Raw genomic sequence first — 15,731 nt, 5'->3', positions numbered from 1 at the left:
TTCTTGTTGTTTTTATCTTTTGGTTATTTATTTGAGGTAGGGTCCCATTAGTTAGCCCAGGTGGACTCCCAAGTCTCCGTCCTCTTGCCTTCTCCTCTTTTGGGGATTCCAGGCCAGTGCTGTCACATCTGGCCCCCAATCAGTATCTTAGCTTCAAATCATCCCACTTTTATTTGTACCATTGCCTGTGTCTGTGCACTTGAGCATATGAAATGAACAAATAAGATTTTTCTTTGGTGAGGTTGATCAGGAAAATTGACCAGTTAAAAGAAAACCCATTTCTGCAGCATCCTTCCCCCCCACCCCTTTTTGGGTTTGTCTTTATCTGGTAATGTACAAATGTTGTCATCCTTGAATTAACTAGTATAGGGCAGTTTTAGAAATAAAACAAAGCAAAAAGATTTGCATACTTTTGAAAATAATGTTTTCTTCTTTAAAGAAAGAGATATTGCAAACATTAACATCGACCTCAAATAATTATTACCAAGTTAAAATTAAAAGCATAGATTCTTTGGCATCTGGCCAGTTTATAACTATCATATTAAAGTCTTAAGTTAGTGTTAGTGTTAAGTCCTGTTTGTCAAATGTATCTTTGAAGCCAAAATGCTGACTTTGAGTAAATCAAAATTGTTTCTTTAAAAAGCAATCCATAAAAGAAAGACTTGAAAATATCACACTAATCCATCGATATTAATACAATGGTTGCTCATGAGCTTAAGGGCAGGCTTCCCTATTCGAGCTGTCTGACATCTGTATTGACCTTGAATTATGAATCTCATTCCCATGTTTTCTGTCCAGGTATGACATAAAGAGAACAGGATTTAATTTAAAGAGCATAAAAATTCATATCATCACTATAAATATACTATACAGTTTACAGAGCGCTACAATGAAGAAATCTGTTAGGTAATTATGCAGCTCCCTGACTCTGGATCTTGAAAGTTTTGAAGCTTATGTTCCTCAATACCATATGTTACAGAGAACAGTAAAGACATCTGAATTCAAATATTTTGAAGAAATGTGTATTTAGCAACTGAATACATGCTAAAAAGGAATAATTTACAGCAGCAATATCATTACATTTTCTCTCCAGTTTTCTAGTTCCCATCTGAAATGCAATGATAAATACAGATCTGGAACAATTTATGACCTGGCAAAAAGCATGCTTATGGAGGGGCACACACTCTCTGCCCTTAAGCAGTACATAGGCCACCATGTCATGTGTATGGCAAATCTTGCACTTGAGGATGATGCTGAACATACTGCAATGGAGCATCCATAGAAACTTGTATTTTACAATGTTCTTCCTCATCTTTTCAAAATTATTTACACCTCTTTGCCTAATGTGTAGGTAGCCAAAATATTAAACACATACCATTATAAATCACTAAATTATACATAAAAGAAGCAATAAGTGTGCATCTGCATGCATTTACACTTTACATTTGCGATCCGCGGGGCCTGGTCTTTCCACTGTGATGTGTCTTTTTCATTTTAAGACTATTTTAAAACTGCTGTGGTAATTTGCATAAGGTCACATGCATCTCTTAGGCAAGTCTCACCTGTGATGATACATGCACATGCCAAAGTCCATCTAAATTAATTAGTAAATGGGACATTCATTCTTCTTCGTGCAAACTGCCCTCTCTCAACATACACTGGCAGGCTATGACTGTCATAAGATTTTTTTATTTGAAAGTTACATCAATAACTTTCTTTGAAAACCTAGACATTGTGATTGATCAAGACATGTTAGTATATTTTGTTTGTTTGTTAACACTTTTATATTTTTCTATTGCTATTTCATACTCCTAAACAAAATGTATTCAGATTTTGGAAGGCATTTATATAGTTATAATACAGTCTTCATTCCATTAGGTCCTTTACTGTGAAGAGCTAGAAAAATTGGGAGAATTATGCAATTGCAAATGAACTTGCTTCAGCTGCAAATTTAGAATAAAACATAATACCAACTGTTTGCACAGTTAAGACTCTATGAAAAATGAGAGAATGGCTTATTTAGAGCACCCCTCTTTCTTTGACTTGATATTTCTGACACTATTATCTCTTCAGAAGTGTGATCTTCAAACCAATTCATCAGTTCAGCTTGCCTTTGAGGAAAAAACACCATGTTCGTGGAAGAGCCTAAACCCAGATGTAGAATAATTTTAGGCTTTTATTTGAAAGACGTGTCCACAAATTGTTTATTTAAATAACCATTAAAACTGAAACATGAGCTTCCATCTGTGAAATATTTCAGTGGAGAGGATATAACAATTTAGTGTAGTTATGGTGAGAAATTAATGCTGAGTTAATTAGAATGCCGAGACAACTAGAGTTAAAATATCAATGCCAGGTTATTAATTAGGGATATGTCTACTTTGCATATTTGTGCATGCTGAAGGACCTAAAGAGGCACATTCCTGAAGTGATGAGTGTTGGGCTGTTGAACTGTTTTATAATGCAGAAGGTCTTAAGCGCTTTTAACTCGATGATACTCAGAAAATCATCTTCCACCAACAAAGGGCGTATATTATGAATGATTGTGTGCTATCTTGCACGTTATTCATAAACAAAGTGCTCTGCACTTTCTAAGTGTGTGATCTGAAAATAGTTAATAAATCCCTCTCATTAAGATGAGAACACACAAGTTCTTCATACGTATAATTGTATGATATATGGTAGAGACAAATTTAGCTGATTCCGAAAGAAATGGTTGAGAAATGTGTCATTTTCGTGGCAAGCAGTGTTCCAAATGTCATTGACAGCTCTCTCTTTCAGAAATCATTGAAAGACTGATAGAATCTTTAGTGGAATGTGGAAGTGTGAGCCCTATATCTCACACATCATGCAAATATTCAAGCACAGAATGAAGAGACATTTTATTAACACTATTTTAAGACAATGCTATTTTCATGACATACACAGTTCTTTTATTTTTCTTCCTCTCGATCCTTCAGAATGCATCTAATAAATGCTTCCCCCCCCCTCTTTTGTGCTGTCTTAATTTTTTGGTTGGCTAAAAACATGTAAGTCAGAGTTAACTTAGATAATGCCTTTAAAAGTAGAAGATGATACCTTCTATTTGATTTCCTCACAGGGGGAAAACATAATTCATATCTTGGTGTCAATAACAGTTAATGATGAGTATGTAACTAAAGTAATATACTAACTCCTACAGAACTGAAAACAAAATGTGAAAAAAAAAAGCAGCACACAGTTGGAATTTTTAAACAAATTATATAGCATGGTAACTACATGACAAAATCTACTCTAGCTTAGAAAACAGCTAATTTTTACTGCATATTTCTCATAGTACATTTAAATTATAGTTTTAATAAAATACATCTTTAGATCAAAGCTGAAAGAAGACATCAGTAGTAGATCAGGGTATTCCATTACTCTTCTGGATGATGGATGATGTGTGTTTCCACCTTTCCACAGACTATTTCACTCAGTTTCACTTTCCTTATTTTACTTCTCCAGTCCACACAAACATGAGCGCTGGTAGACAAAACATCCTTGAATCCAATCACGTTTTGGAATATTCATCTGCTTACTAAATCCATGCAGTTTATTTTCAACTCTCGCTTCAATAAAATGGCTTTGCTGATGCAGTTTTTCTCCTTTCAATGGCGATATGGCAAGTGACATTTTTATTTCTCAGGCAAAGAAGAAAGCAAAAAGAACTCTCAGAAGAAACATTAAGTCAGCTGTTGTGAACATCTGCGCTCACCTGTGATCTCTGTCAGGTGTTGAAACTGAAGAAAGCCTTCTGGGAAGGGTCCTCATGGACTTCATTTAGAGTGGTGGAACCTGGTTGAATTTCCCACCATTGTAAACATCCACATAATGCCATGAAAATGTTCATGTGTATTGCATTTTTTTCCAGTTATTATCTAAGCAAGTTTGTTCTTGTCTGGGGTTTTGGGAGGTGGCGCAGGTCAAACACTTCTGGGTGCCCTCTCAAATTCGTGGGTCCTCCTGTTTCTACCTTTCTTGCTCTCCTGCATATGCTTCCATTTGTTGCTGTTCCCTTGAGAGTGGCCCGGCCTCTGTCGGCGTTGCTTTCGGTCCCTTTTCCACACTTGCTCACAGAATTCATCCATTGTATTGAGGTTGGGGTGGTTGATGAGCTGCATGAAGTCTCTATACCAGACCTTCTGGCTAGGCGTCATGCTGCTCGACGTTTCTTTGGTCTTAGAGCCATCTCCATCGTCATCTTTATGAAGGAGTTCTTCCAAATGGTCTGTGTCGATGACTTCCAGGGTCACCTTAAGAAGAGTTTGCATGAATCCGTGCTCTACAGCATGACACAGGTAATTGCCTGAATCCTTCTTCTGCAGACTTCGAAGCAGGAGCCCTTGTTCTGTCCTGATGATATGATCACCCACTCTGATCTAGCAAGGAAAAGGCAGAGTAAGGCATGCAGATTTAACAGAAGTGCAAGGCCTACCACTCTGCTTAGAAGAAACTAGATATTTGTTGAGGAAGGTTTCAAAAATTAACATTTTTATGTTACAATGAAAAAGTCTGTTGAGGAAAAAGCTATAGAGTCTGTCAAGTGGTTTTCAGATCCGTTTGAAAAATTCTACAATATCACTGTTTTTTATAGAGTATCTTAAAATCATTTAAAATACTCAGGGTAAGCGGAGGAATAATAAAGATTCACTTGAATCTAAAAGCAAGTGTATAAATATCATGCAAAGTCAATATTAGATGATGAAAATGGGTACTACATGACATAAAGTTAGAAAAAGAATTCTTTGTATTATTTGTAAAGAGCAAAATAAAATGTCAGCATTTGAGCAAACAGAAGAAAACAAATCATGTATATTTAGATTTAGTGAATTATTTATCAGTTCACAAGGTCCTGGAGAAAGATCGTCCTGGGGCTGTTTTAATAGTTAATACTGAAAATGATGGCGGGACTCAACTTTTTCACCTGAATTAAGTTCTCAATTCTATCCCAACGTCTTCCCATTTGTGGAAGAAGAAAGGTATAGCAAAATTCAGTGAGCAAATCCTACAAATACTAGGGAAACTTGATTCTTTTTAAAAATGTACACTGTAGGTAACAGAAGTGTTTTATAACTAATTGTGGAGAGAAATAAGGACTGTAAAATAAGTGCCCAAAGTGCTACCTATACAGGATTGCTTACCAAGGTATGTCCTGCTATACAGCCTGATTACACTGAATACGTGTCTAAGGTGCTATGGCTTGGCTCAGCAGTGTGTTGGAGTAATCAGTACTTTTCTTTCCTCCAAGTCCACAGTACTGGGGTGACAGCATATGTATCAGACAGATACATATGTCAGTCAGTCAGCTGAATATACCTTACCTCCTCTTTTCGATCTTCATTTCGCCTCTGAAACTGCCAATACACCAATGCTCTCTGAGACTTTGGACTGCATTCCAAGAAAGTGCTACTATTTTCTACTCCGTAGATGATTCTCTCTTCAAGGCTGTGCCCATGGTGATTATCTAACCAATGATAAGAAGAGTGAGAAAACTTTAGTTAGTAATTTCAGTTTTCTGAAATATTCATTTGGAAATTCAGAAGGTAAATTGTTGCCAACTTAGAAGTCATTTTCAAATTGATTAAAGATAGAAAACATGTCAAAGTTTTCAGACTGCAAATACTTTCCTCAGTAGATTAATCATTTTGTTTTGGGTTTTATGTGAAGAGATTTGTCTACAGGCAAGTAACATCACAGGAACAGATCTATACATGCCCACCAAAGCCTTGGATTATTTTTGTACTGTGCCACACTGATGCACAGAGCCAGTTTGTTACCTACTTCTCTAGTGGAAAGTTTCCCAGACTGGACTTCTGGGGAAAGGAGCTATTTCTGAGAAATTAGATTGCCGCTTGGGGTTTGCTTTTCATCTGTAAAATTAAATTCACTTATCAATATTTACCTAACATTTTACAGGAGGTAACGTTCAGGATGTTTTAAACTGTTCGCCAACAGCCCCTAAATAATTCACAAGTTTGTCCTGAAGACCAACTGGTGTGAAATGTTTGGGATGGCTCAGGAGAAACTCATATAATTACAATGCAATATGGTTTCAATTGTCCTTATTTAAAAATGACATACCCTTTGTTATTTTCCAGAGTTAGGCTATGGACCATGGCAAGAGCACATAATAAAATGCAGCAATACAAAAATCTGTTTCCTGATTAAGTTTCTATTATTTTACCCTTTATGTAACCTCCTTCGATGTGGTAACTGAAACACAGCTCAGATCAAAAGTATGACACAGAGAGGCTAGGTAAAACTCAGCGAGAGAACAAAAGTCCATGTTATCTTGTGTAATCCTGTTTCCATTATGACATCCTGAACAATCTGGAATTCATTAAATTAATTTAGAAAATAATAAATATATTTTCACATGCACAGAGAGCTGACAGTGTAGACAGACGAAAGTTTTCTGCTCTCTCTCCTTCAAATTCAGCTCAGAGTTTAATTTTAAAAATGTTTTCCCTCCTCTTTGCCATCACTTTGACAGTTTTACTCTTGTCTTAATCAACTTAGTACTTTTCTCTGTCATAAGCAATAGGATTTGCTTATGCTTGGTTTACAGCTTTTGAAAACGACTTCTATTCCAGTCTCTGGTGCAGCCTATGCTTCCCACTGCCCACCTCTCCCTATGCTGTGGAGACTTGTACCACATCACCAGTCTAAATGCCTCAGCCTCCTCATTGCCTGCTCATCGATCAGGAAAGAACTCTTATGACATGGGGACCTATCTGTCCTTGTTAGATATCAGTATCCCGAAAACACTGAGGAGTGCACTTCACAGTGAAAATAAACAACAACAACGAACTGATTCTATGTCACATTGTTTAACTCATCTGCATGCATATGTACATGCGGACATTACCCTCAACAACGAATATTACAAACTTTTTTCTCCCTCTACAAGTCACTGGGCTACTCTGTAAGATATCTGGCCCCTGGACAAAGGAAAAATGAATTACTGCGTGCAGCAGGGCCTGCAGAATTTGTGGTTTACAAGCTGCCATGAATGAGAATGTTTTGCCATGAAAGTCAGTAGTGTTTATTTTGAATATATTTTATGTTAACTAATCTACAGTGTAACCTTGCTTGATCAAAAAATCCTTGAGCCAGGCATGGTGGTGCACACCTTTAGTCCCAGTACTCGGGAGGCAGAGGCAGGCAAATTGCTGTGAGTTTGAGGCCAGCCTGGTCTACAAAGTGAGTCTAGGAGACCTAAGGCTACACAGAGAAACCCTGTCTCTAGGAGAATAAAAGAAAAGAAAGAAAGAAATGCTTGAGCACTTGGGAAGATATCATGCATTCTTCCTCAGTGCTTGAATTACAACATATGTGACACCATGGTAACAGAAAATCTAACTGAACTTCTCTTTACATCCATGTCCTCTAGATCAAATCCTCTCATGTTGGAAGCTATAATGAGGAAGGACTCATTGATAGAACTACAGAATATGTGTTTTTGCTGACACATATCTAAGAAGACAAATGTGACTTGAATAATAGAAGAGTTCTTTGTTGTAAGTGGATAATCTGTCTATTGGAGAGATGGCTCAGTGGTTAAGAACAATGCTACTCTTGCAGAGGATCCCAGGTTTGGCACTAGCATAAGAACTAACATCTGTCTGGGCTGGGGGATTTGAGGCTGCCTTCTAGCCTCTTTGGGTACTACACATATATGATGCACATATATACATGGAGAAAAAATATGCACACATGATGTAAAACAAAATAGATCTAACAGGATCAAAACCTAACCTACAAAATTCTCAAAGAACTAATCAAAAATAGTTTTGAAGATCACAGTCTGACTTGTCTCCTTGCTAATTAAACCAAATACTTCTGATGGTGCTGGGAAACCAAAACAATTAATCTTTTCCAGTAGGAACATAAATTTCACAGATATAAAGAAAAAAATCAACCTAATTAACAAATGTTTCCTTATATTTATAAAAGCAGCTCATGTGGTTCTTTTACAGTTAAGTCTCACAAAACTATGTTGCATTTAACAGAGAATTTATAGCATGTTGCTTTTAGTTCAACACAGTAATATATAATGATTCTCTGTGAAAAGTATAATAATAGTCAGGTTCTTTGTACCAAAGTGAGAAAACAGCAGCTGATTACCTTGGTTTTTGGGCTTGCTGCCTTTAGTTAGCTTGCTTTGATAACTACTCTTGCCAATACCTTAAGGACTCTTTGTCTGTTGAGTTGACCCCATCTTTCTCCCCCTTCTCCAAACAATAAGAAAGAGAAACATCTTCTAGCTAGTGAGCAGTGTAACCAAATTTCCTGCCCTAATAACCATCAATCACAATCAGCAAACAGATGTCCTGCTGTATTTCTTTGGTTATAGATTCTCCTATTTTATGTTGTTAGCTTGATTCTGCTGCATCAGCCAGAAATAAAGAATACATTTCCATTGGGTTCAGATGTTTTGTTAAACTCTCTGTAGTAGGACAACTCCTAATTTGGGACCAGAACTTTCATGAATGTGGCCTCAGGCTAACATTGGTACGCAGATGCAATGATGTTGTTATGTACATATATATTTCTGTTTATGCATTATAGGTACAGAATAGACATTCTGAACAGGATGATTAGAAGGCAATGAAATATCCATTATCTATCTGTCTTGACGTTTCTTCCTTAGCCACTTGCAAGCATGTTGGAATGCACAAAAACACTGATGATACAACAGACTGCTGAACACTCTCACCCTTCTTTTCATTATTTCGGTCCTTTTTTTCCTCTCAAAATGTGTAAGCAGAAGAAATATAATTACCATTGAATCTTCATGTCATACTAGATATTTTGATCATGATGTCTTTTCAAACATACTATTAATTTGTAACCGGAGCACTCTTCACTTCCATATGACACACTGAGAGCACTTGTAGAACTGAGTCACTCTATTTGAGTCCAATGCTTTACTGAAGCCATGCTGTTCATTAAGAGTCTCCTGAAGGGTATAAAATCTTGCATATTTGGGGACAAGAACAATTGGAGATTTCCCTCTAGATCAAGCAGCTGACCGGAGAGCAGCTGTCCCACAACACACAGTGTTAATGGATAATATATTCTATGAAAGCTGTATTGGATGGGGAACACGGTGGATAATGATGGGGGCAATAGCAATACTTTATGGTGCTGCTTGCTGTATTTATGTCACAACATTCCAAGTGTGGAGCCTGCTGTGTTGCAGTATTTTATGTATGTTTACCTTTGGGAAATGCTATTTCCTGTTTTAGGAATTACTGAGGTTCTTTATAACAACTGGCTGGTAAAAAAGATCTTTGTGATCCTACTCTCACCTCCACTATCTTAGGGAACACCATCCGGAAAATATCCATGTCCATGACATCTTTGTAAATGCGCTCTCATTACATGATGGCTTTTTGTTCTGTAAGTATGCCTGTTTCTCCTTAGTGGCATTTTTTCTTTACCTTACTTTGGCTTTAGTAAAAGAAAAGTAATTACAAACTATCTTGAATGTGTTATAAAGATTCATTGCACTTACAGAATATGTGAAGTTATAACTTTTAAGTATATCTTGGTGACGTCATGATGCAGCTTGTGACAGATGAGATTGTCCTTCATTCATGATGCAGTGATGGACTGCTTTGGGGCCAGCCACAAGCCTGCTTTGCTATGTAGCTCAGACTAGCACAAAACTCACAGTCTTTCTGATTCAGGGTTCCCAAGTGTTGGGGTTTTAGGCATGTACTTATCATAACATCAATGATTTCTAGGTTAACTAAAAATGTTTAAATATATCCATTCTTATCATCTTTTTTAAAAAGGTGTTATTTTACAACCATACAATTAGTTGTCATCTAACAGAACTGGAAATATTTTCCTAATAGAACTCTATACAGAAACTGCTTATAAAGAAATTAAGCAACAATTTTAAAATTAAAATTTCTGAGACTATTAAATTACCAAAAAAAGCCAAATTAAATCAGTAATAAATTGTCCATTAGAGATCAGAGAAAGGATTTAGCAATCAGGACAGCAATCAGGACACAAGGATTCAGAGTTAAAATCTGACACTATGACATGGTGTCCCGCAGGGTTTCTTCTGATATTTGTGTGTGTGCAAAGGCTAAATCCCATACACATATAGAAATAAAGAATTCTTTCCAAAGTAAAATAAAAATTTCAATTGTTTGTCAATGAACAGGATTAAAATTCTATCACCACTGTTTTATAATCAATTTTATCTTAATTTTAAAAAGGTGAGATATCTATTTGAAAGGATATTCAGTCTTCTTAATGTACTCCTATTGACTTTATTGTGTTTTGTATTACATATATATGTATATATTTTAAAGATATTTATGCCACCATATAACACTTTTCAACCTCTTTCTGGGTTGAAGGAGGGAGAACTTTAGACAGTTGGTTTCAAATGACATGGAATTTGACCGTTGTCTCTTTTCTTACACTTTTGTGACTTATTTTAAGAGAACACATAATAGAGACAAAGAAAAGATAACTCTCATGTAAAAAAAGTAATAGAAGATATTAGCAGAATGTTTGTGCAAAGTAATAGTTAGACACAAATGCCAGTGATACTAGTGTTATTTTGTTTTCTTTCCAGAGTCGAGGACCAACCCAGGGCCTTGCGCTTGCTAGGCAAGTGCTCTACCACTGAGCTAAATCCCCAACATTGCCAGTGGTACTAGTGTAATGGCTGTTGCACTGTTGCAATAATTTAAATTGTTCAAATGTAAAACCTTGTGTTAAATGTCCACACAAAGACAATTATGAGATGCTTTTATTATCAGTCCTACTGCCTTGTTAGCATTAAAGAATTAAATGAAACATCTCAGCTTCAATGCATCCTAGAACTGTCCCCCTCTTTATGACAGTATAGCTATATTTTTTGCAATTATTGTTAAATTGGTCATAGCTTCCACTTTACTGTTTTTACCATAATTTTAGAAGAAAGGTAATCATTAAATCTTGCCATATACTTGCTGAGTGACTAACTTAAATAAGCACACTGAATTTAAAAGCTGAAATCTCATATAACTTTGATTCCCACATATGCAAACTGTAAGTTTAACCAATATAGAAGGGAAAAATTATAGTCTTACTGTGATAGAATATTTCATTAAAGTAATGTTTATATGTAATATTTTAGCTTTAATAATCCTAAAATAATTTATTTGAGTTGTTGTAGAAGCAAATAGGTATAATCAGGTATATTCCACATCAAAATATTGTATTACAAAATAATAAGAGGACAAAGGGGCTTAAGAAACCATAGGAATAGTTTTACCTTCTTCATGGAAGCCTATGCTAGCAGTGGCTCATGGAAAATGTATACATCCAAAAAGAAAGCTATGTAGTTACAAACATTTTTAAATGTATTTTACACTATAACCTTTTGTCATAAGAACTACCATAGACAATAAGGATATAGTTATTAAACTGAATAATAAATTCTCCTGGGATCAACAATTTGAATAGTTAGAGCAAAATAATTGAAAGTAACTAAATATTAAAATTATGTAAAAAGCACCCGTGTGTTTGGATAATGCAGTGTTTCAATATGTTGCAGCTGCTAATGACAAGAAATAATGTTTTTGAGGAAGCAATCTTCAATTAATCATTTCCTCTTTTAGTGGAATAATTTATGGAAATGAAATGAGACTAATAAAGCAGAGAGAATGGGAGGAAAGAAAGAAGTTAAATAAATTGCTTCCTTTTGTAACAACAGAAAGTCATGATATCCATCATTTGGCCAGAAATATCATGTTGCTTAAGGCCGTATTTAGCATTTGAGTCTCTTCCAATAGTACAGAAACAGAAGGAATCACATTTCAGCTTCCCATTTATTTCATTCTCCATTTTAACCCCATAAGCATCTCCCAAGATTGAAATGTGAACAATGTAACAGTCTTGGAAAATGTAATGTCAGATAGGAGACAGATGGATGAGGTCGGGAGCCACATATTCGTTCCTTCTTGGTGATTTCTGCCATTATAATTTCATGGTTTTATCCCTTATTAAAAACTGTGTCATGTAGGCAATGAATATAAAAATCAAAACACAAGCCAAAGGAGAGGCAGACAGAAACAAAATAACTTAGCTAGCCATTTAAGTTACTTAGGAAATATAGTTAATAGGCTGTATCAGACAAATCAATTCTCGTTGTTATAACCACATTGCATTTGTAATAATTTTCATTTATATTCCCTGTGATGGTCAAGCAATAAAATAAGGAAACACAGCACACAAATCTGGTCAAATAGAAAACAGTAGCAAGGCATTCTTAAGCACAAATGACCACTAGAGCTTTCTTAGTGTATCTAGATCAATGTCCAGAAATACATTTCTTCAGCACAAAGGTTTCAAATATTTGAAAAAAAGCTTAGTTACAGTCCATTTCAAGCCATATCATGATAATATGTCATGAGATAATATAAAATTAAAAACTACACTGAAGCAAAAAGCCTTTACATGCACTTTGCATCCACACATTTAGATGGCTTACAAGGAATTCATTAATTGTCTATATATTGGAGCAGTAAAAAATCTATAATATAAATTATAGTATAACATGTGAAAGGAATCACAATTGCTTATTGATAGAATGTCTGTGACATTTTTTCAATGCTCATGGTGTTGCTTACAGCCATTGGTCTCTGTAAATATTAGTAGACAGTCTCTTGTTTGGGCTCTTGCATGAAAACACATATATTTCTCTTTAATCCATCTACTAAAACTGTGACCAACAGAAATTAAGAACAGTGGGTATGAGTTGACAAGAACAAAAAGACTCAATGGGATCTTATAGAAAATGTAAGTATATAAAATATCTACTTGATTAAGTCACTTTAAATTATAAACTACATTTTAGGCTTCAGATCACGATGTGTTTTATTTCTGAGCAGTACTTAGCATATAGCACCTGAATTTTAAAATTCAGGTAGTTTCCAATATTTCTTGTATCTATGTATTTATTTGAATTGATTCTTAGAATGTGCTTGTCTGCATATGGACAGTCAGAGGGATAGGCAGACTGATAGGCCAGGGAATTTTAGCTGTTTCTTTTTATAATAATTATTTTATTTGACAAAGTGACTTTCTAGTCATTAATACACTTTCATATCTTTTTATTAGAAAAATTATTTTGAAATAATGATGAAATCAGTGTGTTATGAAATGTTGTATGAGACTTATAATACATTTACTTTCCACAGCTATATTTACTTGGTAGCATGTGATACAACTACAGTGATTCTCAGTGTAGAGCCAGATGAAACACAAAAGCTTACAGAGGGGTACCAATATGCATATGTCTACTGTAATATTATGAGTCTTGTGCAACATCTGGTATATTTTATTTTCACGATTTTACAGTGAATGCGTTACCAAAGGAAGCAAAATAATCTATATGCCAGAGCAAAATTGCCATAGGAACAATTGCTTAAAAAAAAAAAAAAAAAAAAACAGGAAACAGAATTTAATCTTTCATTTACTTTCCCCAAGCGATTTGATGGGAGATAGGAAACAATAATTTGCAAAGGCAGAAACCTCCCATAAACAATAATGAAAATACCATCTTGTAGTACAATGATATTTGATTTTTATAACATTTGGAAGAGAAAATGCAGACATCTTAGACTCCCTCTTTAAAATAATTACGCTTCAGTGTACAAATAGACTATCTTGGAAAAAATGATTTTTGTGAAGAAAATAATAAATTAAAATATTGCAAAGTTCACACACATTTATTCCATATACTTGATTGTTTGCCCAATGCAACATCAGAAGACAACTGTTGTTAATTGATTACTCCAGTGAGAGGACTTTTAAGGCCCTTATGAAAGCTGTAATGGGCAATAACATAAAAGTTGTTCCTGTAAGGCACACTGATCATGTTTGAACTGTTCTGGTGTGAGCTTGTGTCTCACCTTTGCTCTTAAGTATGGGTAAGTAGCTTCATTTCAAAAGGAATTCTTTCTTATCTTTCTTCCTCTTGTCAAACTCCAACCTGACATATATTGGAATTAAAATCTCTGTCTGTAGTTATGAGTCTACCTACCTGGTTTGCATGAATATCAAAATTTTTCTGCCTTTTTTTCTTCCACCTATGATTTTGACTGACATAGGTATTTTTTATTACTTCCCATAGCTACATGGGAGTTTATTTCTTCTTTGGACTTGTGTTGAAGATTTTGTCTGTGAGATTGAATCTGGAACCTGGCACTATATTGCCATTAGTGTGCCATTTTATTTCTTAGCAGCACACAATGCATTAGTACATTTAATCTTTGGTGTTACCTCACAAGTGGTTTTTCATAATTTATGGAACTTGGGTTTTAAAAGGATGACATCAGTGCCCAGATCAAATCTCAGGGCTCCTCTTTGGGTTAAATGCTCATATTCATATTTGGAAGATGGTAAAGTACAGACCATAAAATCTTTGCTACAGAATACTAAATTTATGTTTCCCTAGACGATAAAGAGAGTTTATGAAATTTGGGTATGATTTGATGCCAATCAAGACATAAACTGAGATGAGATAGCTGTGGGGATAATTTAGAAGATTGGCTTCTGTGGATATTTTATTGTGGGACATTATAAAGGAACGGCATGTATGCAGGCCAGCCAAGAAAATCATCAGAAAGTAAAGTTAAACGATGCCACTAAATTAGAAGATAAGGCACAAAGCATCTCCATCAACCAGAAATATAAGATGGTGTTATGATTTTTAAAATGTAGCTTTTTTCTTTCTAGCCACATACATCATAAGTCATGTTATGGATCATTTTGGTTTATAAGTAGGGAGGAAAGGGAGACAGATGAGAGGTAATTTACTTGGCCAGTCATTTTTTAAAAGCGTGAACTTAGAAGAGCTCTAGTTTCAGGCATACGCTCTCTTTTGAGGGAAAGGAATGGATTGGAAGCAACCTGAATTCTATGCTAGCATCCTGCCTGGTATGCAACTAGAAGGAAAGATTTCCTAACATACATGTGCTATTAGGATTTGAAGCTAAGGTTTTGAGTGAATGGCCATGATGATAGAGAAGACTGTTTTGGGATCAAGGAAAGTGAAGTGGGTTTTCTTGTTTTGCCCAGAACAGTTCAGCGCACTGCTGCTTTGCACCATGGGGAAAATCCAGTGAGGGTGTGTGGAAGGTTTCATCATAAGTGCAATTTCTTTTACCTTAATTTTGGGCTATTTTATATATAGTCATTTTATTAAAATCTCAGGATATGTAAAATATAGAGTGCTACAGAATATGTTTACCCTTACAGCTGGAAGTGATCATTCTGAAGTGTATAATTTGGCTTCATGTTGCTTAGGAGCTTTCTGTTAAGAAACATCTCATATCTTTACTTGTTTCCATATGAGCACATATATTTTATTGAACGTGAGAAGTGACATTAGCAAGACAACACACATGATTTAAACAGGGCTGGACTCTGGATTGGGGCCCATTTATGTTCAAATATTGACATCTACTATTCTGAGATAATTCATGGGTCCCTCATGGTGAGACTGAGCCAAATGAGGATTCCTGACTTATTTTCCACACATGTGAACTTCACTCTAACCTTAGGTGTGCATGCTTTATGTTTGGTCAATTAGCAACAAAAGCAGCCAACAGGCAGAGGCACCTTTGAGAAAAAAAAAAAGTGTTTTATTGCTGTAGAATTTTGTGGGCTGTTGGGACCTTTCCTTCTATCTA

At 35.4% G+C, this 15,731-nt stretch overlaps 1 protein-coding gene across 3 annotated transcripts in view; it reads right to left on the bottom strand.

Moving 5' to 3' along the window:
* Window positions 1–3,710: 3,710 nt before the first annotated feature.
* Sema3a (semaphorin 3A) overlaps window positions 3,711–15,731 on the bottom strand; it is a 454,588-nt gene continuing 442,567 nt past the window's right edge. For all 3 annotated transcript variants that reach the window (XM_051152073.1, XM_051152075.1, XM_051152074.1), the window contains 2 exons: window positions 5,343–5,485; window positions 3,711–4,400 (listed from right to left, as the gene is read on the bottom strand). In XM_051152073.1, coding sequence (XP_051008030.1) covers window positions 3,945–4,400; window positions 5,343–5,485 — 599 coding nt within the window. In that variant the 3' untranslated portion in view covers window positions 3,711–3,944. The remainder of the gene's footprint in view (window positions 4,401–5,342; window positions 5,486–15,731) is intronic.

Source organism: Acomys russatus, chromosome 10 (assembly GCF_903995435.1).
Source record: "Acomys russatus chromosome 10, mAcoRus1.1, whole genome shotgun sequence".
Lineage (NCBI taxonomy): Eukaryota > Metazoa > Chordata > Mammalia > Rodentia > Muridae > Acomys > Acomys russatus.
The sequence above is the reverse complement of the archived record's forward strand: the minus strand, read 5'-3'. Positions and strand labels throughout refer to the sequence as shown.